Source organism: Macrobrachium rosenbergii, chromosome 6 (assembly GCF_040412425.1).
Source record: "Macrobrachium rosenbergii isolate ZJJX-2024 chromosome 6, ASM4041242v1, whole genome shotgun sequence".
Taxonomy (NCBI): Eukaryota; Metazoa; Arthropoda; class Malacostraca; order Decapoda; family Palaemonidae; genus Macrobrachium; species Macrobrachium rosenbergii.
In genome coordinates, this window is record NC_089746.1 from 42,289,653 (window position 1) to 42,316,363 (window position 26,711).

The 26,711-nt window shown below is 35.5% G+C and overlaps 1 protein-coding gene across 10 annotated transcripts in view; it reads left to right on the forward strand.

The window, feature by feature from the left end:
• The window catches only part of LOC136839474 (protein vav-like), a 77,377-nt gene that overhangs the window by 25,924 nt on the left and 24,742 nt on the right, over positions 1–26,711 (forward strand). For 5 of the 10 annotated variants that reach the window (XM_067105556.1, XM_067105558.1, XM_067105560.1 and 2 more), the window contains exons 6-11: positions 22,030–22,200; positions 22,701–22,904; positions 23,386–23,505; positions 24,622–24,738; positions 25,041–25,150; positions 25,357–25,405. In XM_067105556.1, the coding sequence (XP_066961657.1) occupies positions 22,030–22,200; positions 22,701–22,904; positions 23,386–23,505; positions 24,622–24,738; positions 25,041–25,150; positions 25,357–25,405 (771 nt within the window). Of the gene's footprint in view, positions 1–1,784; positions 1,891–12,617; positions 12,672–22,029; positions 22,201–22,700; positions 22,905–23,385; positions 23,506–24,621; positions 24,739–25,040; positions 25,151–25,356; positions 25,406–26,711 lie in introns of all 10 variants that reach the window. The other 5 variants (XM_067105559.1, XM_067105561.1, XM_067105564.1 and 2 more) reach the window with 2 other exon arrangements.

The window sequence follows — 26,711 nt, forward strand, 5'->3', positions numbered from 1 at the left end:
ATACAATTATATATGAAATTTTTTTTTTTGCGCTGTCATATATTCCAGTATTTATATATGATAATATTTTTTTCATATCTGATGGTTGCATACTAAACTTCAGGCAATGACAAAAAAAGGAGCCAAAAATGAACTCTTAATCTTAAAAACTAAGCGTGCTGTGATTTTTTGAAAAAACTTTTTTTCCGCTTCGGCGGTAACTCCCGAACGCCTTTTGTAAATAGAGGCTCGGCGTTTAAGGGTTAATTGGTTGGCATTACAAGATAAGGTATATTTCTGCTCTCAGCAAATCCTTGTTCTATGGGTTTTTGAGAAAAATTGCAGGTCTGACTCGGCGCACGAGTGTTCTATGGGTTTTTTTTTTTTTTTTTTTTTTTTTTTTTTTTTTTTTTTTTTTTTTTTGTAGTATTAGGCTGTTCTTGGGTAATGATAAATATTTGCATATTCCAAAAACAGTAACATGGTGTCATTTTTATGAATTTTGTGGTATGTAATCATGACTTTGGTTTCTTTAATGCAAATAGATTTTTGTGTAACTAATTATAAATTATTTGGTATGTGCTTTGTATGTGTATTACAGGTTTTAAAGATTTAATCCTTTATGTTGGTACAGTAATCAATTTCCTAGTGGTTTTATCTATTATGAGTATGGTAATTTTCTCCAAGTTTGTGTTAATTTATTTGCTGACTTTAGTATGTTACCTTAGATTATTTTTGTGACAGTGTTTTGTGCAATTATGTAGTAAACTTTAATGAGTTCTGTACTGATTTTTTCTTTACTGCTCAGTATGGAAACTTTGCATAATCAGATATAGTTTTATTTTCTTTAGATAATGGCAGACCTTTTTCACTCACTGGTTCCAGTACATCATTTTATGGTTGTCAATGCCTTATTTGGCTTTGTTATTTTTTAATCAAACAAAAGAAGGATGATGGAATTTGAAATCCATTAGCCTGTTTTTACATGCTATGAAATTCAGTCTTTACAAGGTGCCAGATTTTTATATATATATATATATATATATATATATATATATATATATATATATATATATATATATATATATATATATATATATATATATATATATATATATACAGGTATATACTTTTATATATGTTATTGGTCATCTTGATATAAGTTACAATTCTTATATGGGATTTTCATGTTTTTAAATGATTATCTTAAAAAGGAAAGTCAAACTAATTCAGTATATTCTTCACCTGTGGAAAATGGTTATGAGCTCTGGTGAGTGAAGAGGTTTTGCTTCTATTCAGGTCTTGTCTGATTATTATGGAATGATAAGATTAAAGGATCATTGAAAAACTAGCCTTTGTACATTTAATTAACTAAATATGGGTTGGCTTGCTTAATACGGTATCTGCATGTAATTTTGGACTGTCTTGATTGATGTTCAATATGGTAAAAGTAAAAGAAAAATCTTTACTTTTTTTAATTGTTTCATTTTGAGTACTAGTCAGATGCTCTCAAGTGCAGATGTAAAATACAGTACAGTAAATATAAAACTTTTATGTACGTGCATGTGTCATACTTGTTCTGTTAGTTTGTAACTTCATGTTACTTGGGGCTGAACATTTACAGTACTTTTGCTTTTTTGTAAATTGCGTTGTATATTTTTGTGTACAGTTAAATTTCTCACTAGTTTATTTACTGTATTGCACTGTCGTGTGAATACAAACATCATTACTTTTACCATATGGTCCCTCTTATTTGTTGTCGTTAGTTTTGTTTGCCTTTATTGATGTTTTGCTCTGCTGTGCAGTGGGCGAGATGATGACGAGAACACTTACTGGAATGAAAAGGAGGCGTACTGTTTCAGAGAGGAGATATACACAGAACTCAGGCTTGGGCCATCACACCAACAGCAGGTATGGCCTCATGTCTAGGTACATCTCTTAGGTTGTTCTTATATACTCGGGTATGTAATCAGAATGGATGTTAGTGCTGTTAAGAGAGTAAGTTTTGGTTTTCTCATCTCCCCCCTTCTAATGCCTTAAGCAGTTAGTTTCCTTTATACTGTACTACTCAAGGAAATTTTTAAATGTGCCATATTGCATACATTTAAAACTTAATTTTAAATTAATGCACAGTATTACAAATTGAAGTAGTTACAAAAAATTTGGGAACCATTGTTTTTAAGGTACTATAAGAACCAAGATTTAGATAGGGTAAGATCACAGTGAATCACAAATGACATAAATTAAGTACATTGATGTAGGGTTATTCAGTACAGATGTGAAGTGATTTGGATTTTGCAAGCTTACAAATGGTATTGTCATCACTTTTCTTGTGTGGAGAAGTGTAGTTTCTTTCATGCATCTTTTATTTCAATGTGATTGTATTGGCTCTTTTGCTGTCTTTTAATTTTTACAATTATATTGACTCTTTTGCTCTCCTTTGTTTTTTTACCACACATTTATGATTTTCCTCTTCATGACATACTGCAAAAAGTAATACATACTAAAAGACGGGTTTTAACGTAGGAAAACCTAGTTCTGGTAGTCACTGTTGAGTCGTCAATTGAATACCTTCCATGGGTCTCTCAGAGCTCCATGGTGACCAAACTAATGTCAAAATATTCTCTGTTAGTTGGTCTCGTGGCTAGGTATTGTGTCGCAATGATAAACACTATAACACATGATGGGGTGTGCAATGGACTCGAAGATAATAGGGCTCTTTCCTTATTGTAGAGCGAAGCTGTACCTTAGTTCTTTCCTTCGCCAAAACCTGCAAGAAGAGGAAGTGATTATTGTGCATGTACAGTCCACCATGTTGTCAACAACAGACTGACACGGAAGACCAAGAAACCATTACTTTCTGTTGGTCAATGCAAGATGATCCCTCGCCCAAATTCCATGCCTTTTTGTCAGGGAAGTGGGTGGGTTTTAAGGACTCAACAGCGACTACCAAAAATGGGTTATTCCTACATCAAAATCTTATTTTTGATAGCGTTGTCACTTGTATCGTCTTCAAGGAGCGTTAAAAAGAAATTGACAGGTGATGAAATGGCTTAAGCTCTCAAATTTTAATCCAAACAACCCAAAAAAAAAACATTTCTGCTCTCAGGTCAAGCCACAAGTTTCCAGGCCCATTCTTTATTCCAAATACCCCTCAGGTTTTGGTAACAAAGAACAAGAAACTAAACACGAACTTATGTTTTAGGATATGGTTCTACAGTTACTTACCTAAGCATACTGGATTTTGTTGCAGCATTGTCACACCTTTCCCCAGGAATAGTTAGCATAACCACCCATAAAGAAGACCCCTGGTTTTCCACTGTAGCACCTATGGGGTCAGGACTAACCATACCACCTACTGATACACAGTGTAGTCAAATTTGTATGAGCTTCTGGCTATAATATTTTAAGATTACTGTTTCTGATGACCACCTTGTGAATTCGGAGATTCTTTGAAAGAGATTTCTGAAGAAGGCCAACAACGTAACTTACTTTCCTAATATCATGTGACCTAGGAAAGGAGTGTGGATTTGCCTTTTAATGAGGGGGCACTAAAATTATTCTCAGCCCTATTAGAGAGAGTGGTTTGTTTGTGCTAGGGTGTAGGAAAATAGGACCCTCTGGGATGTTTGCTATAACCTCTTGGTACACCGTAAGCGCTTGAACCAGGCATCATGTCTTGTAAGCTAAATTGAGTTTTCTTATTAAAATAGGTTTTCTTCTTGAAGGATTCTCATTCTTGTTTAAGAGTGATGGGTCAGGGGACAATAATAACTGATAGTCAGCTGTTTGAGTGATGTATCACCCCCATCTAAGAGAGCCCAATTCACTAATATGAGCTCCTGGTGCTAGAGCAATCAAGATCACCATTTGCAGAATGTGATTTTGGTTGTATTGGGTCCGCTGAATTGAGGGGTTGACCGAAACCTAAGCACTTTATTCAAGGACCATTGGAAACTTGTCAGGAGCAGGTCTTTGTAATGCGAAAGTCCGGGGAAGGGAAGTGACAATTTCTATACTAGAGTCAATCCAGAATCCATAAAGCAAGGGTTCCATTAATGCTTCCTTTTATGCCATGATTGTTGTAAGAGCAAGGCATTTGTCTTCAAAAAGGTATATGAGAAAATTTAAAAGTGTTTCCATAGAAATCTCAACTGGGTTCTCAGCATGGATATAATCTAATTATATTTTCCATACAGATTGGTATGGTCAGATAGATGGTGTCCATAGTTTTTGCACCAGGTACCTAGCAATGTTGGGTGAGTTATTTTCATGTTAGACAATATTTCAAAAATCCACACATGAAGGTCTCGTCTCTGAAAGGAAGATGCTTAGACGACTTTCACTCCTACTGTCTGGGATAGAACAGTGGACGGTATTGGAATTGATCTCTTTGCCCATTGTTGGAGTAATAGGAACCAATGCCTGTTTGGCCGATTTGGGGCTATTAAATAAGCTGTTCGTTTGAAGGTTCGAAATCTGGGACAGTGGAGGAAAAAGGTATATTGTCTTCCATTTATTCCAGTCTTGTAGGAAGGCATCTCTTGCTGTTGCTTGATTGTCCAAGTTCGGAGACACGCTCACTGGAAGTTTGTGATTCTCGTACGTGGCCAACAGGTCCACTTCCAGTTGTGGAAGTTTGTTGGCTATTGTTTGAAAGGAGTGGTTGTCCAACATCCACTCTATTGACTCTGTTTTTTTCCTTGATATAGAGTCTGCTATTACATTGAGAGACCCTGTGAGATGAATTGCAGGCAAGTGCCACTTCATTGCTCGTGCCATCCGAAGGATGGCTAGCATTAACATACTGAGAGGAGACGAACGTGATCCCAATCTCTTGATGCAGAACATTGCAGTCATGTTGTCTAGAACCAACAAAATGTGTCCCTTTTGGAGGTTTGAGTTTTTTGAGAGACAAAATTGATATGATAATGCTTCAGAGTAGTTGACCACCTCCCTGCCACCTGGCAATCCTCCCAATGTTCTCCCCAACCTGTCAACGAGGCATCTATATGTATTGTCACTCGTACAGACTGAGGAGTCAGGGTTACCTGTTTTGCCAGAGACTCCTCCAGGTCCAAGGCTGAAATATCTCCCGAACTCTTTGATTCTTTTGATGAGGTCGGTCTTGCATCTTTTTTCTTGCATGTGATAGCCTGAATTTGTTTACATTTTTTAATCTGAGTATTGGATATATTGTATTAATGATGCGAACTGCACCAGGCCCATCATACATTCTAATTGCCGTCGGGAAACTCTGGGCTGCGCAAGAAACGTTTTGAGGTCTTTCCTTATTCTGTTTAGAGTATTAATGGAGAGAGACAGCTGGCCATAGAGAGAATCCCAACACGGTGCCAGCCACTGAAAACGTCTGCTGGGCGTGAAGCGGGATTTTTTCCAATTACTGTAATAGAAAACCTTTTGACTTGAGTCTGTTGACCACTGCTCTTAGGTTTCTCAAGCACTCTCTTCTTGTGGGCCCCCAGATTAACCAATTGTCTAGGTAGGCTATTAGTTGTATTCCTTCTTGTGTGGTTCTCAAACCACTACTGGTGCTAATTTTATCAAAATCCTTTTTGGGGGGGGCAATGTTTAGCCCAAAGGGCATGACTTTGAACCTGTACGTATCTTTCCCTATCCTGAACCCTAGGGACATGCCAGTATGCATCTTTCAGATCTATAGAAGCTGTCCAGGTCCCTTGTCGAATGATTGAATGTACTTTGGCAACGGTAGTCATCTGAAACCTTTGGCAAACAATGTGCTTGTTCAGTATTGGTAGATCGAGGATCACTCTTCATTCAGAGGAATCCTTTTTGGGATCACTGAGGAGACGTGCTTGCTGGCGAATATACATGTGTTTCTCCATGGTTCCCTTTAACAGGGCCTGCTGCGTGTAATCTTCCAGAGAGGGGTATGGTTTTTGGAGGAACCCCTTTCAAGAAAGGGGGTAATGAGACCATTTCTACCCCAGCCCATTGAAAATAATGCTGTGGTGTCGTCGAAGTCGACCCCGGACCGTCCAGTTCCTATTGGGATCCACCTCTTCCTCTTCCTTTGCCCTTTTCCTTTTCCCCTATAGGAGTGTCTTTGGCCCCTGTGAAAGGGATGTCCTTGCTGTTGTTGTTGTCCCTTTTTAGGAAGTTGTCCCTTTGACCTCCTACCTGTTTTTGAGGAAAACTTTTGGGGGGTGACTGAAGGCTTATATGATTTTTGTTCATAGCGGGCCTTTTTTGGGTTGGGTGAAGAGAAGTTTTGGGTTTTTTGTTTCATGAATTTCCCTTTTCCCAGGAGAGTGTACACTGTACAGTTCTGTTGGCCAGCTTACTAATTGAGCCACAACAGACTCCTCAGACAGGTCCTTGCAGAAAGGGTTAGAATGTTATAATGAAGTGACATTGGGGAGTGACTTGCTAGAGTCCTCCAGTGTTTCCATTCACGCTTTCATGCGCCATTCTAGAAAGTCACTAAATGCTTCCCACAGGTTTCTCATAAGACTTTTGGTCACAACAGCAAAAATTGTTCTGGAATCTTCTGGAAGCCTTTTGGTGGCAACTTCCAGCAAGGTGGTAGAGGATATAATACTAAGGAGGCAGATCCTAGCAAGAAATTCTGCCGAGACTGTCCCCTCTGAGATTTTTCTCAGGGGTCCCAAACTGTTGAGTGGCTACATCTAGAGGGATCTTTTTCCTTTCAAAAAGGAGTTGAAGTGTTGCCCCTTCCTTGGTGGAATTATCCGAGACTGGGATGACCGTGGCAAATAGCTTTAATTCTGCCATTGCCTCTCATTTTCTAGTCACTGCAATATTCTGAAAATCTGCCTTCACATGATTAATTATTTTAAAAGTGAAGGGACAGAAGGCTGGGCTACTCGGTGAGCAGTTTGGGTCTTATCCATTTTCCGTTGACTTGGTAAAGGGTGTCTTCTATAGCTTTAAATGCTATAGACACAGGTAAGAGAACCATTTCTTTTAGTGGTTTGTCAATGTCTGCTGAAGGTGGTACCAGGCACCATTCTGTATTAGGGAATGCTGCCCTGTCTCTAAATTCTACACATATAACTTTGATTATGGTTTTTTCTCATTAATTAGATACTTACCATCGGGAGAGAAAATGCACATTGAGGCATCTCATCAAGGATTAACAGTAGTATCATCAGGGGTGAATATTGGAGCCCCTATTATGTTTTGATATGAAGTTTTGTAATCCAAACTGGCCATTTTGTTGTTTCTAGTCAGAATTCTAGCAACAGACCTGGTTTGGACAGAGACTGTACAGTAAACCCCTCGTATTCGCGGGGTCACTATTCACAGACTCAAGTATTCGCGGATTTCTCTGTGGAACGTATCTACCCATTATTCGCAGAAAATTCGCCCATTTGCGGTATTTTTCAGAGAAATATTCACGAATTACTGTATTTTCATATCATCTTCATGACTAAATGCACTTTTGTGATAAAAGTATTAAAATACTCAGGTATAAGCATTTTTAGAGGGTTTTTTTTGTGTTTAAACTATCAAAATAGGCAGTTCTAAGTGTTTTTAGAGGGATTTTAAGTATTTGCAGGGTATAGCTATTTGCGTGGGGGTGCGGTACACATCCCCCGCGAATATGGAGGGTTTAATGTATCCGCTCTCACTTTTCGGTTACAGGATGCAGTACTCTTATACTTTGGGGTGTACAGGACTGATCTAATTTCCCTTTCGGAATCATGTATTATGTCCCTTATATATTGCCATTCTGTGTCAAGGACATCTTTGATGTTACCCATAATTTCCTTACAGAATTGATCAAATATCGCAAACCGTGTATCCCTTTTGGGGGAGTTTGTGCGATGTGACTGAGTTTCAACAACTAAACTGTAGCTGCTTGTTAACCAAGGCCAGAAGTTCTAGGTGAGTTACTCTACCCCTCCGAGAATATAGTAATTTCAGTTAGGTGGATCTTAGTACAGTCTTCCCTTTCGGGGAAAGATCCTCTTCAGCACCTGATAGCTGCATGGGGGATAGGTTTCCTTCTGGAAAGTTTCCCCCATGATTAGCTGATATTTGTGTCCCTGATCCTTCTGGGTTCAGCAGGGCCATTTCAGTGGCAGTGTCCACTTCATGTTCATTAGTAAGGATATCACCCCCACGTAAAGATTCCTCTGTTTTCTCTACAGGGTTAACCTGGGAGGTACTGAGGACTGATGTTACTGGGTTTTGGCCCAAACATAGATCTTGTTCTGAAAAGGGTTACATATCTGCTGCTGGAGTTCTGCCTGAAAGATATAATCTCCCCCTTCCTCATCCCTACTGAACCCTAGGACCCATTGAGACACCTTAAAACGAGCTGTTTTGTCTTGAAAACTTGCTGCCAGGAGAATACTACAAATTTTGCACATATCTGGTGTTTGTTTCAAGGACTAGGCTAATGGCAGGGGCTATGGCCTCTACCCATTGGCAAAAAATGAACCAAGCAATTTGCTGCGGAACATTTGAGCTGAGGGTCCTGCATAATGGCAGCCCTCTAATGATATAAAACAAGTTTTTATTGTAAACTAGTTGTTAGTACTAATTGTCTTTAATCTTTATAGAGATAGTATATTCGATATTACAGCTAACTTGATTGCAAGTGTGTAGCTGTAATATTTTATTTACCAAATTGTTATATGTGTTGAATATCTATATTAGCTTAAACACTCTAAGATTTAGGTTAATTTTAACACGAGTATATAGCTGTATTACTATACATTGTTAGGCCTTTGCAAGGGCTATGTGAAATTTAGTTTTTTGAATGCCTTGCCATTCTGGCTAACTGTTATAAACTAATTTGTTTACCTAACCCAGGGTACTGTTTTATATGGCTTAGGTTAATGTTTCCAGCATAATCTACGTTTGGCTAAGAATAGAGGATTTCTTAGAGGGTTCTCGCTTAACCTATTCTAGGCCACTGCCTAGTTTAGGCTTATTTAAATCACACTTAAGGATATAAACTACATGGGAAAAAAACTACCTTATAATCTGGTTTACTGGTTTATCTGGCCGAGATTACACTTTTATCTAATATTTGGCCACTGCTCTGTTTAATCTAAACTACTGTTTAGGCTAATAATAGGATATTCCTTAAAAGGATTCCTATTTAATCTAGTTAGGCCACTGCCTGGACTAGGTTTATATCACCTTTAAGGATACAGGTTACATAACACTCCACTAATATGTAGCCTTACAAATAGGCTACCGAGCTGTAAAGGTTACATTTAATTTAGCCTAGGTTACTGTTTATATCTAATCCTAGGCTATTAGGTCTAAACTACTAGTTAGGCCAATAATAGGATATTTCTTAAAATTTTCTCACTTAACTTAGTATAGGGTATTGCCTAATACAGATTATTTAGATCACCCTTAAATGTATAGGCTATGTAAAACAGAAACTCACTGATATGTAGCCTTATAGCTTGGTTACTATTTTGTCCAGCCCAGGATATTGTTTTATCTAATCCTAGGCTTCCTTGTCTAAGATACTACTTAGGCTAATGATAAGATGTTTTAAAAATGTTCTTGCTCAACTTAGTACAGTACTGTCTAATAATAAGGGGTCTTGAAAATGTTCTCACTTAACCTAATACAGTACTGTATAGGTTATTGCCTTTATAAAACAAATTCACTAGTGTGTAACCTTATAGCTAGGCTACCATTTTCTGTAGCCCAAATTACACTAATCTAGGCTGCTGGATAATCCAGGTTATTTAATTCACACTTAAAGGTCTGGGTTACATAAAACAAATTTACCTTAGTATGTAGCCTTAATGCTAAGCTACCATTTAATCTAGCCAGGATTAATGTTTCATCTAGCCCTAGGCTACCTGGTCTAGGCTAACACTTAATCCAATAATGGTATGTTTCGTAGAGGGTTATCACTTAACCTAATATAAGGTACTGCCTGATCTGGATTATTTAGATCACACTTAAGTGTATAGGCTATATATAAAAAGAAAAATTTTACTAATATGTAGCCTTGCTGCTAAGCTACCATTTTATTTTGCCCAGAATATTGTCTAATCCTAGGGTCCTTGGCCTAAGTTAGGCTACTGTTTAGGCCCATAATATGATATTTCTTAAAAGGTTATCCTAATTTACGTTACTACCAAATCTAGGTTATTTAGTTCACACTTAAGGATATGTGATCCTAGGGTACAGGCAACATCTATTAAGCCAGTCTAAATTATTCTCAATCTGATCTAGGCTACTGCCTAGATTATTGTAGATATCATATAATCTGAACAGATTTTCTATATTAATGATAAATTTTCGAATATTTCATTTAGTTAAAACATCTAATTGAAATGACACATTTTTTAAATAATATGCACTTTTCACAACTAACAGTAAGTGATTATGACGAAGCACTGGCCATGTGTTAGCAAAAAAAGCCGAGTTTTTGGCTTTCACACACAACTTACAGTAACTATTAATTCCAAAAAGTTTAAAACTAAAACTCTAACTGGAACTTAAAACTAGGCGCAAGTTACAGTAACTATTAATTCCAAAAAGTTTAAAACTAAAACTCTAACTGGAACTTAAAACTAGGCACTTAACTTGCTTTTATAGGTGATTCCTTTATGAAATATGGAGCACTGACAAATGAAACTGATCCAAAGTGACCACAGAAAGCAATTGTTTTCTGCTCTTCTGCGCCAGTCCGTTGTCGACAATATGGTGGACTGCACATATGCATTAATCACTTCCTCTTCTCGCAAGTTTTGGGGAAGGAAAGAGCAGGGTACAGCTTCACTGTAAGATAAGGGAAAGAGCCCTCTTATCTATGAGTCCATTACATACTCCATCATGTGTTATAGTGTTTATCATTACAACACAATACCTGGCCACGAGGCCAACCAAAAGAGAATTCTTTAATATTAGTTTGGTCACCATGGAGCTCTGGCAGACCCATGGAAGGTAACACTTTGAGGACAAAACAGGCAACTACGCTATCAAAAATGTGTTATAAAAATATTATAGAATTTCCTCTAAAAAATATTGTTGGGTTTCCTCTAACAATTTTGTTATTCAGATGTCATTAGCTCATTTCTTCATATGGAACATTGCTCTCATCTTCTGAGTTGCTGTGTTTTGTGTCTTATCTCCTAGATAGTATTAAATCAAAGGCAGTTCAATTGATGAGTTTCCTTGTGTTTAGGTGAATTATGTCTTTCAGATCTCTTATCAGATTCAAATTGCAGAGGGTAGAAAGAGTGTTGAAACTTAAATGTCATTGAAACCACATAACAGTTTAATGAGAAAAAAAGCAGTGATTTGGCCAAGATTTTGGTGCCACAAAGTGCCAGATATGAATGTACTGACTTCATTCAAGAAAATATATTCTAGTAGATCTAATTTCTACCTTATTCTTACTCCCGTTGACCAGCGCACTCTTCTTAGACTTTTGGTTGCTTCTCAAGATCATTCTTTTTTTACTGTTGGTATTCCTCATTTAGAAGGTTTCTTTTAGTTGTTCGTGTTCTTAGGAAGTCATTGAAGGATATATTTTTTTATATTTTTTTATCTCTCTCTCTCTCTCTCTCTCTCTCTCTCTCTCTCTCTCTCTCTCTCTCTCTCTCTCTCTCTCTCTCTCTCTCTCTCTCTCTCTCTCTCTCTCTCTCTTTATTGATACACCTTTATCTTTTCATCTCTTCATTGTTGGTATAGTGGTTTTGTTCTGTATAGTTATTCTTCCAAGTTTAGTTTGGTTCTTGTTTGTTTTGTACTGTAACTCTGTTAGTATGTATTACTGGAAGAAAAAATTATATAAGAAGGACTACGCTGTAGCATTGGATGCCTTCAGTTTGACATGGTAAGTTACAGTGAATAGGAGATTGATTGGTTGTTTGAGTGAGAAATAAGAATAAAGGCAAGGCACTGAGGCATGTGAACTTTCTTAATTGATAGATAGCCTAATTGGTATGGAAAACTGTTTAAAGGAAACTTTGATTTATGTAAAGTACTATGCTTTTATAACAAGTTTTTCCTACCCTTTAATCATATATATCTTTTACCAGTATCCCCAAGTTCACCACAATTTTGGTATACTGTAATAAAAGGTTTTTAATTCTTAAATCAAAATTAAAATATCTCTTGGGATCAGTAGCAAAGATGCTGCATTTTGAAACATTGGGGAAAGATGCCATTTGAAGAAAGCAAATATAATTGTTCAGGTCATCGTGGCTTAGTCTAAGCACCTCTTATTTTCCTGGATTTATACCATAGTATAGATTAATGTTGAAGGACAGAGAATAAAATTAAAAGGAAAAGAGAGCATACATTGTATTTTGAAGCCAATGAAGAACCTAGACTCATGATGTAGAGTGGTTTAATCCTACTTTCTAGGATATCGTGTACTTGTTCATGGGAGAAGTCGTAAGTGTTTAGTGTTGCTAGATGGTCATTGATAGGAAACTTTTCACTGTTAAAGTGTGTTGTTTGTACATTAGTTCTATATTTGTATATGTGTATGGCATTTTTTGTAAAGTATAGTTTGCATGCTTATATTTTGGACTTTTCTGGACCAGCATGAGTTGAAGGTTTCTTCTATGTATTGTTTTTCATTATAATACCTTTCTGTATGTGTAAGATAGTAATAATTGCATGTTTTTCCTTTATAGTGGGGCGAAGAGAGCTATTACAGCGAAATTATTGATGAAATACAGTTAGTGCAGGTATACTTGGCTTGTAGTGTGCTTTTGCTTCTTTATTTTGCCCCCCTATAAAAACCTCACAAGTGCTTTTTCTTATTTATTACTCGTTTGCCTCGTACAAGTAAAGAAGACCGGTTAGGAAGATAGTTATGGGGTGTCCAATGTGAATCATACTTCCCTCATTTATAAATGATTATTTCATAGTTACTTTTGATGACAGTCTGCTTAAGGATTATACTTGCCACTGATATGGTTTGGTAAGAATGAGATTTTCTTCTGCCTAGGATCAGACTTGAATCTTTTTATGGTCTAAAGGTCTTAACTGGCTTCTCTGTAGCCCCATAACAACTGATTGACATTTAATTTTTTTTTTTTTTTTATCCATCTTTAGCTTTTTTCTTAAGGATTCAGTGTAAATTATTTCCAAATATTCACAAGGGGTATACAGTGTATTGAAACTAGCTAAAAGAATTCAAATCTTTTTAAATACAAAAATAGCACATAGCTTACAAATAAATACAATTATACCATATAGTTATTCAAATAATTCTTATTGGGTCTACATTTAAAAATTTATAATGTTTTTTTTCTGTCCCTCATAGAATAATGATTCACTTACTACTAAATCACTTTATTTCTTTTCCCTGTTCTCAACTCTTTTAGTTGTGAAAGAAAAACCACTAGTACAGTACTTTCACAAAAACAGTGTGCTGAAATTCTCACATGAAAATTCCCCGCTAGTAATTCCATCTTGTGTTGAACAATAAGCTATAAAAAGTTATAAAACTCCTGCACCATCATCCAGTTCAGGATTTACTCAGTGCATCCATGAACACTTCCAGTAAGATCAAGAGCCATCCCTCAACTGCATCCTTAAAATCCATTTGCAAATTCTGCCCCACAGACAAAGTAAAGTGTCCTTATGAGAGAAGGTACTGTGCTTTACAATCTAAATAAGGAAAACTCTTTTTTCCTCAAAGATGATCATGCTGATCCCGGCAAGGAAAGGAAAGCTTGGCTGAGAACAGGACGCCCTTAATGCAACAGAATGTACAAAACATCCAAAATTTATACAAATCAAATTTTAAAATGAAAATCAGATTTGAAAAACAAAATATGTGTTAAAACAAAAATATTAGGTAATAAAAACTTAGGAAAAACATAGGAAACACCAGGGCATTACAACAGGTTGGTCATGTTATTCAAATTCTCAGGATGTCAGGGGTAATCAGTGTTTAATGATGGGGTAAATCATGCAGATTTACAGTATTAGTAAGCTTTTTATTTTAACTGTGTTTGCTTTAAGCACGGTAGGCATTCCTGAAATGAAATGTTTGATACTTGTTGAATGCCTCATTTCACAATTTTACTCACAGCTAGTTATCGTACATTACATAACATGGAGCTGTATATGTCAGCTACGCTTGTAGTTTTCATATTCGTAATAAGAAAGATAAAAGTTTTTGTGTTATTTTTTTCTTAGAATAATCTTCAATAAGCAACTACTATCATGGTTAACAGGATGACACTAGAAGTTTTTTATTCAGATTAATTTCATGTCATTCCATCTCTGTGGCATAGTTTCTCTCTCTCTCTCTCTCTCTCTCTCTCTCTCTCTCTCTCTCTCTCTCTCTCTCTCTCTCTCTCTCTCTCTCTCTCTCTCTCATATGTATGTTGGGTTTATCCATTCAGTTAAGAATTATGTTGGGTCCCATAAATGCACTTTTTGTTGTGTAAGGTAGTAGACACTTCATTAAAAAGTTGTTTACTGTTTAGTTAGGCACTTTACTTTCAAGAGGCAAACAAATTATAATAGTAAAACTTTCATTAGCAATTTGTAGATTGTACACATCCTTTATTGCTTTATCAATGTTAACAGGGCAAACATACAATATGTAAATGGTAAGTACTATTGTATGCTTGTAAGTTTTCTTGTGCCCTTTTAGATTTTACAGTTATATGGCATATACAGTGTGATAAGATTCCCATATTAATCCTATGCATTACTTAAACTTTAAGAATTTACAGTAAATCATTTCTGATTCCTTAGCAGCAGTAAGGAAAGACCAGAAAAAATAAGTGGCAATCAACTGAAACTAATTGGGAAGATAATCTTTTGAGTAAACAGTAAAATTGTTTACAAGAACTGTAGTAACTGTGCTTCTCTACAAAGCATAGGCATGAGCATTTGCATGTACAGTAGCTCACCGAGATAGTGGATTAAAGCATCCAAGCCTACCCCGCTACAAAAGAAACTGATATTTCGTTGTATATATATGTGAATGCGTGTTTTTACTATAAAGTACAGTTATATTTATACCATGCACCCCTTAAACTACTGTAAAACACTTATAACTGCTTATTTTAAGAGTTCACTGTCTAATTTGATAGTTAAAACAAAAATATACTAAAACAGTTTAAAATCATTTCAAACAAAAATACACCCCCAAAACACCCAATTCATTGTATACTAGCACCTAATTAAGTTACCCCTTTATATGTAAGCGTAGTTGTTTTGTCTCATAGTACCATTTCGTTTCTTTGTTGAGATAAAGCGTATACTATTTACATAAACAAACATCACCCGTAAAGTAAGATAAAAGCTTTATTGTTAATATTAACCCTTAAACGCCGACTGGACGTATCATATGTCGACTAAAATTGTCTGTTGGGTGCCGAGTGGACGTACCATACGTCAACTACAAAAAATTTAAACCTTCGGTCAACTTTGACTCGACCGAAATGGTCGAAAAACGCAATTGTAAGCTAAAACTCTTACATTCTAGTAATATTCAATCATTTACCTTCATTTTGTAACAAATTGGAAGTCTCTAGCACAATATTTCAATTTATGGTGAATTTTTGAAAAAAACTTTTTCCTTACGCCTGCGCAGTAACTCTGCCGAAAATTTCAGAAATTCTTTCGTCATTTTGTCGTAAGTTTTGCACTGTTTTATATTAGTCGTTACATAAAGTTTTATATATGAAAATGTGTGCAATTTCATGTAAAATACAGCAACATACAACCCATGGTTGTAGCTTTTATCAGTTTGGAAATATTTTCATATAAACCACAATAACTGCCAAAATTTCAACCTTCGGTCAACTTTGACTCGACTGAAATGGTCAAAAAACGCAATTGTAAGCTAAAACTCTTACATTCTAGTAATATTCAATCATTTACCTTCATTTTGCAACAAATTGGAAGTCTCTAGCACAATATTTCAATTTATGGTGAATTTTTGAAAAAAACTTTTTCTTGCGGTCCGCGCCAGAAATTCTTTCGTCACGTTGTCGTAATGTTTGCACCGTTTTATATTAGTCGTTACATAAAGTTTTATATATGGAAATGTGCGCAATTTCATGTAGAATACAACAGAAAATAACTCATGGTTGTAGCTTTTATCAGTTTTGAAATATTTTCATATAGATCACGATAACTGCCAAAATTTCAACCTTCGGTCAAATTTAACTCGACCGAAATGGTAAAAAAACGCAATTATAAGCTAAAACTCTTACATTCTAGTAATGTTCAATCATGTACCTTCATTTTGCAACAAACTGGAAGTCTCTAGCACAATATTTCGATTTATGGTGAATTTCTGAAAAAAAAAAAACTTTTTCCTTCTGCGCGCAGTAACTCGGCCGAACATCTCAGAAATTCTTTCGTCACGTTGTCGTAATGTTTGCATCGTTTTACATTAGTCGTTACATAAACTTTTATATATGAAAATGTACGCAATTTCATGTAGAATACAACAGAAAATAACTCATGGTTGTAGCTTTTATCAGTTTTGAAATATTTTCATATAGATCACGATAACTGCCAAAATTTCAACCTTCAGTCAAATTTAACTCGACCGAAATGGTAAAAAAATGCAATTATAAGCTAAAACTCTTACATTCTAGTAATATTCAATCATGTACCTTCATTTTGCAACAAACTGGAAGTCTCTAGCACAATATTTCGATTTATGGTGAATTTCTGAAAAAAAAAAAACTTTTTCCTTACTTCTGTGCGCAGTAACTCGGCCGAACATCTCAGAAATTCTTTCGTCACGTTGTCGTAATGTTTGCATCGTTTTACATTAGTCGTTACATAAACTTTTATATATGAAAATGTACGCAATTTCATGTAGAATACAACAGGAAATAGCTCATGGTTGTAGCTTTTATCAGTTTTGAAATATTTTCACATAAATCACGATAACTGCCAAAATTTCAACCATCGGTCAAATTTAACTCGACCGAAATGGTCGAAAAACGCAATTGTAAGCTAAAACACTTACATTCTAGTAATATTCAATCATTTACCTTCATTTTGCAGTAAATTGGAAGTCTCTAGCACAATATTTCGATTTATGGTGAATTTTTGAAACAAATATTTTCCTTACGTCCGCGCGGTAACTCGGCCGAACATCTCAGAAATTCTTTCGTCACGTTGTCGTAATGTTTGCACCGTTTTATATTAGTCATTACATAAAGTTTTATATATGAAAATGTGCGCAATTTCATGTACAATACAATAGAAAATAACTCATGGTTGTAGCTTTTATCAGTTTTGAAATATTTTCATATAAATCACGATAAATAGAAAAAATTCTACTTTTGGTCAACTTTAACTCGACCGAAATGGTTGAAAACTGCAATTGTAAGCTAAAACACTTACAGTCTCGTAATATTCAATCAATTAGCTTCATTTTTCAACAAACGGGAAGTCTCTAGCACAATATTTCGATTTATGGTGAATTTTTGAAAAAAAATATTTTTTTATGTCCACGCGTTACGAATTCATGCATCATTTTGTGGTAATATTTTCTCTGTGTTGCTTTGATCGTTTTACAATTTGTTATATACCAAAATCATCGCAATTTAGTGTACAATACAAAGAAAAAAAATAACCCGTTAGCTTTAACCGTTTTGCTCACAGCGCGATTTGTATAAAATTATATATGAAAATTTTTTTTTGCGCTGTCATATATTTCAATATTTATATGATAATGATATTTTTTTTCATTTCTGATGGTTGCATACTAAACTTCAGGCAATGACAAAAAAAAAGGAGCCAAAAATGAACTCTTAATCTTAAAAACTAAGCGTGCTGTGATTTTTAAAAAAAAACTTTTTTTCCACTTCGGCGCTAACTCCCGAACGCCGCCGGCATACGGGAGACAATTTTGTAAATAGAGGCTCGGCGTTTAAGGGTTAACTGCAGGACAGTAAAAGCTTTAGTATAATTTTTAGAGTTCAAAGCAGTGTAAATTAATAAAGAAACAGTAACAGTAACAAATTTTACCTAGCTGTACAATAAACATTGAAAATATTTGAGTAAAGTAACATAAAAATTACTGTATACACTCATGATTTTATCATTTATCTCTTGTACTAACCTCTTTCCCTCCATTTATCCCATCTTCTAGTATTGTAAACAATTACCATATACTGTAGTTACGTTACAAATGATGTTAAATAGAATAGGACTGATATATTTTTACATTATACCTGTATTCGCTATGGAGAAAAGATCAGCAAGAAAATATATGCGTACTACTAAATTCAAGCTGCAAGTTGTAACTGAAGCTGAGAAAATAATGTTCAAGCTACTAATGACAATAAGTTATCGTGCATCAGCAACATGGATGAAATTCCCGTAAACTTTAACATGCCATCAAACTCCACTGTAAATAAAAATTGGAGCTAAGTATTTTAATCAAAACTACAGGGCATGAAAGAACACATTTTACTGTTGTTTCCACGCCAATAAACAATAAATACGTAAAGCTCATAAACATATGATGAAATTAAGTGAAAATAGCGAAGGGAATCTGTTGATATTTTTACACAATGACCCCTCAGCTGATGAGTGCTATGTTTGTATAATACAAGAGTAATATGAGATACATACAATATTATTGGATAAAGTGAAGTAAATCATACTAAATTTAAGCTGCAAGTTGTAGCTGAAGCTGAGAAAACAATATTCAAGCTGCTGATGACTAAATTATCGTGTGTCGGCAACACATAAAATTCCTGTAAACTTCGATATGCCATCAAACTCGACCATAAATAAAACTGCAGAAAGTATTTTAATCAAAACTACAGGGCATGAAAGAAGAGAACACATTTTACTGTTGTTTTCACGCTGATAAAAGATAATTACGTAAATCTCTAAATATATGATGAAATCAAGTGAAAATAGCAAAGGGAATCTGTTGATATTTTTTACGCAATCACCCTCAGCTGATTTCAAACCAAAACATTGATCGCTATGTTTGTATTTCATGACACAAGAGTAATATGGATAGATACAATATTACTGGATACAGTGAAGTAAAGCATAACTTTTTAAAAGAGCCATGGAAAAGATGCATATTTGTTATGTTTGTATTTTATAATATGATACTAATATGGGAGTATTACATACACTAATTTTATATCTTGAGTCGCATGATAAGCGAGTATATACAGTAATGAAATTAGCTTAGGCCTAGGCTGTTTTATAATGGCTATACCCACTTTGGAAGTGGAATGAAGATCTTAAGTCTCTGCGGTAGTGGGAGGCGAAGGACAAATTCCCATGTGGTAGTGGCAGGCGAAGAACAAGTTCCCATGTGTTAGTGGCAGGCGAAGGGCAGCAATTTATTCAGAATCACTGCCCTCAGAGTACCTGAAGCGTTTCAGGGAGGGCCTCACAGTAGTCTTCTTGTTCGGCATTGTCAGTGACAAGGCTAAGGATGTGGATGCTGGGGGTGTGGAGGAAATGGTAGCAGCAGGACTTGGCATCGGTGTCTTGGGCCTAAAAAAGGTGTTGATCCTTGTCTGCTTTCTTTCAAAGCATTATGATGTAGATCAAGCACAAAATCTTGTAGCTGACGAAGGGGGTAGCGGAGGCTGGAGACGTGTGGCTCAGTTAGGTCCTCCACAAAGCCCATTAATACTTCCAGGTACTGAGCCATCTCACCCAGCAGTACCTTCTTTCGCTATGGCTCTTCCTCATTGTCATCGTCGCTGCCTTCTGCAGTAGCACTTCATGTATTACCTGCTCAGCTATCTCTTCCTCTGTTAGTGTCACATAACCTGAATCAGCTGTTGTTTCCTCCATCCACTCTTCAACATCCTCGACCTGTAACTCCTCTTCAATTGCTGCTCAAAGTTGGTCGAGGATGACATCGTCCTCAAACCCATGGAAATTGGAGATGGAATCTTCATTCTTCAGCAGTTTATTCCAGCCATTTTGCAGAGTAAATACTTTCACGCCTTTACCCAATCATGGGTAGCAGAGTGAAGATTGAAAGTCTTCATATTGGCAAGAGTCTGTTGTCCTCTTGTTTCTTCGGTGACCTCCGTCACACAGAGCACTTCCTTCAGGAAGAGTTCGGTATAGAGTCTCTTTGCTGCCACAATTATTGCTTGATCCATTAGATGGATCAAAGAAGTTATATCAAAGGAAATAAAAGACAATCAACCTGGTCATCTTCACTGACTAATTCTTTTATGTCAGGATGAGCTGGTGCATTATCAAGGATCAGCAGGGAATGAACACGGTCCCAGGAAATCTTAAGGGTCTTCATTTGATACTCGATGGGCTTCAGGGATAAAATAATTGAAGAACCAATGCCTAAAAGATACACATGGTGAATCATGCATTCTTCGAAAAATCGTACAGAATGGGCAGGTCATTCATGTTAATGTTTCGGAAGCACTGTGGCCATTTTGCCTTGCCGACACACAAAGACTTGAGTCGGTGCATCCCATCAGCATTTGCACAACAAAGGATGGGAATTCTTCTTGTGCTTATCTTGTGGCCTTTTGCCCTCTTTTCTTCTTGCATAACATATGTATAATTAGGCATCTTCTTGAAATAAAGGCCAGTCTCGGCGTTGTAAAGTTGAGATAGCAGCAAGCCTTCATCCTCAATCACCTGGCAAATCCTTTCTTGGAAGTTTGCAGCAGTATCTTCGTCAGCAGACAGTGTTTCTCCTGACACTTTTACTTTTCGCCGTATGCCATGCCTCCATTAAAGTGAAAAGGCCAGTCAGTCGATGCTGTGAATTCTTTTAGTCCAGCATGAACACTCAGTTTCTTGGCAGCCTTGATGAGCTGTTCAGCACCGATGCTGACTCCTGCTGTATGCTGCTGCATGTACCATCTCAGTACCATTTCTTCAAGTTTGTCGTTTTTCGATACCCTCATAGATTTTCAAGAAGCACCAGCTTTGTCCCCTCCATGTTCAATATCATAGTCTTTATTCTTAAATGCTGTCAGTTTACCTTTAGCTTTTTTAATGTCAGACATTGTCTGTGCCCCGGTACCATAAAGTTCAGCCACACTTTTCTGCGACCAACCTCTTTCTACTTTTGCAGTAGCATCCAGCTTTTCCTGGATGCTTAAACTCTTTTCTTGGGTAGGAGCCATTGCACAAATCACTATAAATCACGAAAAAGCTAAAAAACACGACATACTGCACATAGAAGGTTAGACGCGTTAACACAAGGAATGCTGGCAAACAAGTGACCCATCGAGAGCTTGGGTGATGTACTTTCACTCTCGCTCAAACTCCCAGCATTCCTTTTGGCGTGTAATTTGAAAAAACAGTTCGGTGCTCGATCCAGAGGCGAAAACTCTCAAATTGGTATTTCCAATTTGCACCAATATATCTAGAGGTACAGTATACCACAGTCTGTTATCTTGGTGTGCTACTGTATTGTATATACGAGAAAAATAGAAGATTATGTAGAACAAAATGCTGAAAAGCAAAGTGGAAGATTTTATTGTAAATGAAGCAACTGAGAGACCTGTTGTTCACAGACTTGAAGTGGACTGAAAAGTTTCAGGCCTGTGATGAGAACACTAAAGGAACTAAACTAAATCAGTTGTATTCAAGTTTTAAATGAATGCGGATTTACTTACCCTGTTAAGATCACTTATTCTTATATATGTAAATGTCACACATTCTGTATAAGAATTTGAGGGCTAGGCTTAAGAATGCATGGTTAACTGAAGTATTTTTGATGCATGCCTTTCTCCTTGTGGTATCCTATTCAGTCATTAGAAGTAGAGTAAAACATTCCAAGTGAAATCATTGCAGTTTAGCAAACTGTATACCTTTATTGTTTGCTTTGCTTTTTTCTTTCAATTTTATTTAAATTTACAGTATTTCTTATGGCAATTCTTGGCTTTTTAATCCTACAGTCTAGTAATTGGACTGTATCCAAGCATGCTGTTTGTGGGTATTTTATTTCCCACAATGTTTCAGCTTTTATAAGTTACCTCATCTCTGATATCTTGAGTTGAGACGTGAACATTTGATATATTGTGAAATAAAGCTAATACATGTAAACCTTGAAGTAACACCTTTATAACATCGTTGCGTTTTCAGGTCGTCCCTGTGAATAAACCACGAGAAAAAAGAGATTTGTGCTTGGAAGAGTTAGTGGAAACCGAACATAATTATGTAGATGCACTAGAAATGCTCACAAATCAGTTTTATAGACCTTTAAGAGAAGTCATAGGAGAAGAACAGTGTAAAAGGATATTCAGTACTATACCCGTAAGTTTCATTTACAAGTTCAGAACATGTTCCTTATTGAATACTTTATAAAACGGAATGTAGCAGGATCCTAAATATATAAATCTTTACGACATAATCAGTTGGTTCCCCTTTCTAACTTAAGGCTTTGAACCCCCTTTTTGTATCTTCTGTAGTCAAGGGATCAGTGTACAGTATATTCTTTGATATCAGTAGTAATTTGTAATGAAGAATTCATACCACAGATCCAGAACATTTAAATTGTTAACATTGTAAGTCCTGACTTGATCTTTTTTATATAATGTGTAATACTTTTGTTTTTATTACCATCCATTAAAGCTTAGGCTTACTCAGGAAATGTTAATTTATAACGCATTGTAATGAACACCTGTAAGTAACAATATATAGTTTGTTCCCATTGTCAGAGGATAAAAAGTTTCAGGTTTACTGCAGAAAGCTAAATTATTCTACCAAGAAAATTATATTTAACACTATTGTTTTTCTTTTATTTTTTGTTACAGAAAATGGTCAGAATTCATAAAATACTCCACCAAGGCCTCAAAAAAGCCCAGAATAACCCAGCAAATTATAGTGTATCTCAGGTCTTCCTAACGAACCAAGAAGAATTACTCATATATGGTGAATACTGTGCCAATCTTTCCATTGCTCAGCAAGAACTAGAGGACCTAATGAATAATAATGATTCAGCCAAAAATAAAATTCAGGTAAAGTATATACAAACAGTATAATGTTCTGGGGTCTCTAACAGAAAATTGAAGGCGTTATTGAGGTACATTACTCTCACATGTTATTATAGACAGAATTTCATACATTCAGTAATTAATTGTTGTCTGCCAAGAAAAATATTAAAATTTACCTCAGTCTTAACTGCAAAACATGCTTTTTAAAGTCAGATGTTGAAATTTGCTATTTTCAAATTTTTTGCCATATTTAGAGTTACTGATTGCAGTTTGCATATGTATGTATTTGTGTAGGGAAACATTTAGTTGCACGATAAATAGGATGCCAAAATAAGTAGTATGTTATGGAGTTATGGGAAATTCTTTATTGCGAGTAAATTAGTTGATTGCATGTAGTATTCCGTTGAGGGTATTGCCTTAGCTGCTGTTTATATCAATGAATTAAGACGAATTTTGCATTTGACCATAGGATTTTTTTAACATGGTTGGCTTTGATTTATTACAGGAATTGCAAAATAATGTCAAGGAGGGGAAGCATCAGCTTCGTGAATACCTACTCGTTCCTCTTCAGAGAATTCTGAAGTATCACCTCTTGTTACGAGAGCTCATTCGCTCTACTTCACAGGTAATTCCCAACAACTATGGTTTTATTTTTATTATTATTTTTTACTTGTCATGTAGAATATAATATAAAAATGGTATCTGCATATCATATGAAGGAGAAAAAATATTTCAGGTCTCTTGTGTACAAATAAATCTGGAAGGTAGTGTATCAAAAGAAATGGATACAAGTACAAGTATGGCCATTCCCTTTGCATACATACTTCCATTTTGATGTATAACTTAGCATAGGGAAAGTATTTCATTGGTAATCTGGTTGCTACACAGTTTTGTAAAAGGTTGATTTGTATTGCTTCCATTGTGGTTAAGCCTCAACCTTATTACTTCATTTGCCTATTTTGCATTTTCTCAGGACATATGCTAAAAAAGAGCATTAGATGGACAGTTTTATTGTCCTTTGCTCTTGGCTTAGCCTTAAGACACAATGTTGAAAAGCTTATGTTCACTTCATAGCGAATCTGTTTTGGTACATCCAAGTGCACCCCGAACATGTCTGTACAAATTAAAGGTGGTGAATTGTCACTCTTCTTCTTTATTTAAAGCCAACATAAATTTTGTTTTGATAATGCAGCCAAAGCAACTCCTAATGTGTAGTTCAAATGTCACTGATTTTTTACTTTTTTTAAAACCCGTCATCATTAGTAATTGTCAAGCTTTGTGGTATAACAAATCAAATACAAATTCAAAGAGATTAAACTTCTTTTTGGATTTTGATGGTGTTCTTTCTGACAAGAAATCCATGCTTGAACAATATCATCCTGCTTCAAATTGGTTATAAATGTTATACCCATAGACATTTAATGAATACAGTAACCCCACTTGACCCACCCCCAGAATGCATAACAGTTCTCAAGTGAACATTTTTTATGTGTCTGTTCATTTTTCACTGCACAACAAGTGTGTTTTGGAAACAAATCCTAAAAAGAACAATTTTCTGAATCTTCAACATTTTCAGTTTGTGCAATTGTAACATTTTTAGCGGGGTTGTCATTTATAAAACAAGAACAAACCCTTCTGCCCAGCCACAGAGAGTTATAATGTTGATTCAGTGGTTTGGTTGAACTGTTAGTTAACAATTATCAGTTACTTGAATTTACTTTATGTCACTTTCTTCATTCAGACCCACAGCGATCATGACAACTTACAACGAGCCCACGAAGCCATGATGGATTTGTCTGATTTTATCAATGAAGTGAAAAGGGATAGTGAAATGAAGCAGATTATAAAGGACCTTCAGGTAATCCTATTAATGTATGTCTGAAGACTGAGAATGCGTTTGCAATGTAAGCTTCATGTGAAATCACTTGAGATTGCTATTAAGGGCTTTGTTATATCAATGGCTCTTTCTGCAGTTTTGGCTGTGTTGTATTGGGTGAAATGAATTGATTCCTCAAGCCTAATTTCTTTTCAATATCATTACAGTTTTGTCATTTGTACAACAAAGTTGGCAGTTAATATTTTAAGCAACATCCATAATTCAGGATACAAGCCAGGAGATCATCTAGAAACTAACATATTTTGGTAATTTATTACTTACAGAACAGCATAATGGACATGCCTTCAGAAATCAGTAACATGGAAGACCTAGGAAAACTCAGACATGACGGCGATATAAGAATTGAGTGTCACCCACACCCAATTAAAAAAAGGCAAGTTTATTTTCCAGCTCAAGTAGAAATGTGTAATTAAAGCTCTCTACTCGTAGGCTACATTTCAAATGCAATCTGTGATTTTCTCAGCAACTGTGTTCTGATCGATCATGTGTGGTGATTATGTTGTCATGTTATTTGTTAATTTCTGTATTTGTTAGCAGAACTTTCCATTCATTAATATATTGAACAATTACTTATTTCAGATACGTGTTTGTGTTTGACAAGGTCATGATCATGTGCAAGCAAACGAAAGTAAGTGTAGTCGTTAATATTGGTTCTTTTCACATTTACCAAAAATTTTTATTTTCATCTGTTGGCAGGTCAGGTATTTTAATTTTATATGAAGGGTTGCCATTTTAGGTGCTGTTAATTTTGCTGTAACTAGCAGCATATCTAAATTCACTCAGACTTTGGTGCTAGTGGATATTATTTTACTATTTTGTTACCTCGTCTTTCCAAATGGCTGACTGCACACTTAATGTGTAGCTAAAAACTTCTTTCCAGTTGAAATTAGTCCTTGAGTTCAGGTGAGAGTTCATTGGTGTTCTTTGCGTAATGTTTTGTAAAAAAAATATTTGGAATGTTTGATTTATGTAATTATTTTACAGTTTTTAATATTTCTCTTAACCCTTTAACGCCGAAGCCCTATTTTCAAAAACGTCTCCCGTATGCCGGCGGCCTCCGAGAGGTAGCGCCGAAGCGGAAAAAAAGTTTTTTTCAAAAATCACAGCGCTTTAGTTTTCAAGATTAAGAGTTCATTTTTGGCTCCTTTTTTCTCATTGCCTGAAGTTTAGTATGCAACCATCAGAAATAAAAAAGATATCATTATCATATATAAATATTGGAATATATGACAGCGAAAAAAAAAAACTCGTATATAATTGTATACAAATCGCGCTGTAAGGAAAACGGTTGAAGCTAATGAGTACATTTTTTTAGTTCTATTGTACACTAAATTGCGATGATTTTGGTATATAACAGATTGTAAAACGATTAAAGCAACACAGAGAAAATATTATCACAAAATGATGCATGAATTAAATGAGCGGATGTAAAAAAGTTTTTTTCAAAAATTCACCAAAAATCAAAATATTGTGCTAGAGACTTTCCAGTTGTGCCAAAATGAAGGAAATTGATTGAATATTACTAGGCTGTAAGTTTTTAGCTTACAATTGCATTTTTGAACCATTTCGATCGAGTTAAAGTTGACCGAAGGTTGATTTTTTCTATTTATCGTTATTTCGATGTAAATATAAAACAACTGTGAAGAGCTAAAGGAATGATATATTTTTTGTTGTATTCTACATGGAATTGCGCACATTTTGATGTATAAACTTTATTTATGTAACGGTGAAAAAATAATATGAAATGACAGGTGAAAAATTTCTACATATTGTGCTGACTTTCCGTTTGTTGCAAAATGAAGGAAATGATTGATTTTCTGAAAGTAATAATTAGTCGGATCGTTTTCGATCATTTCGGTCGAGTCAGTGTTGACCGAATGTTAAAATTTTGTCAGTTATTGTGATTTCGGCGAAAATATTAAAAACTGTGAAGA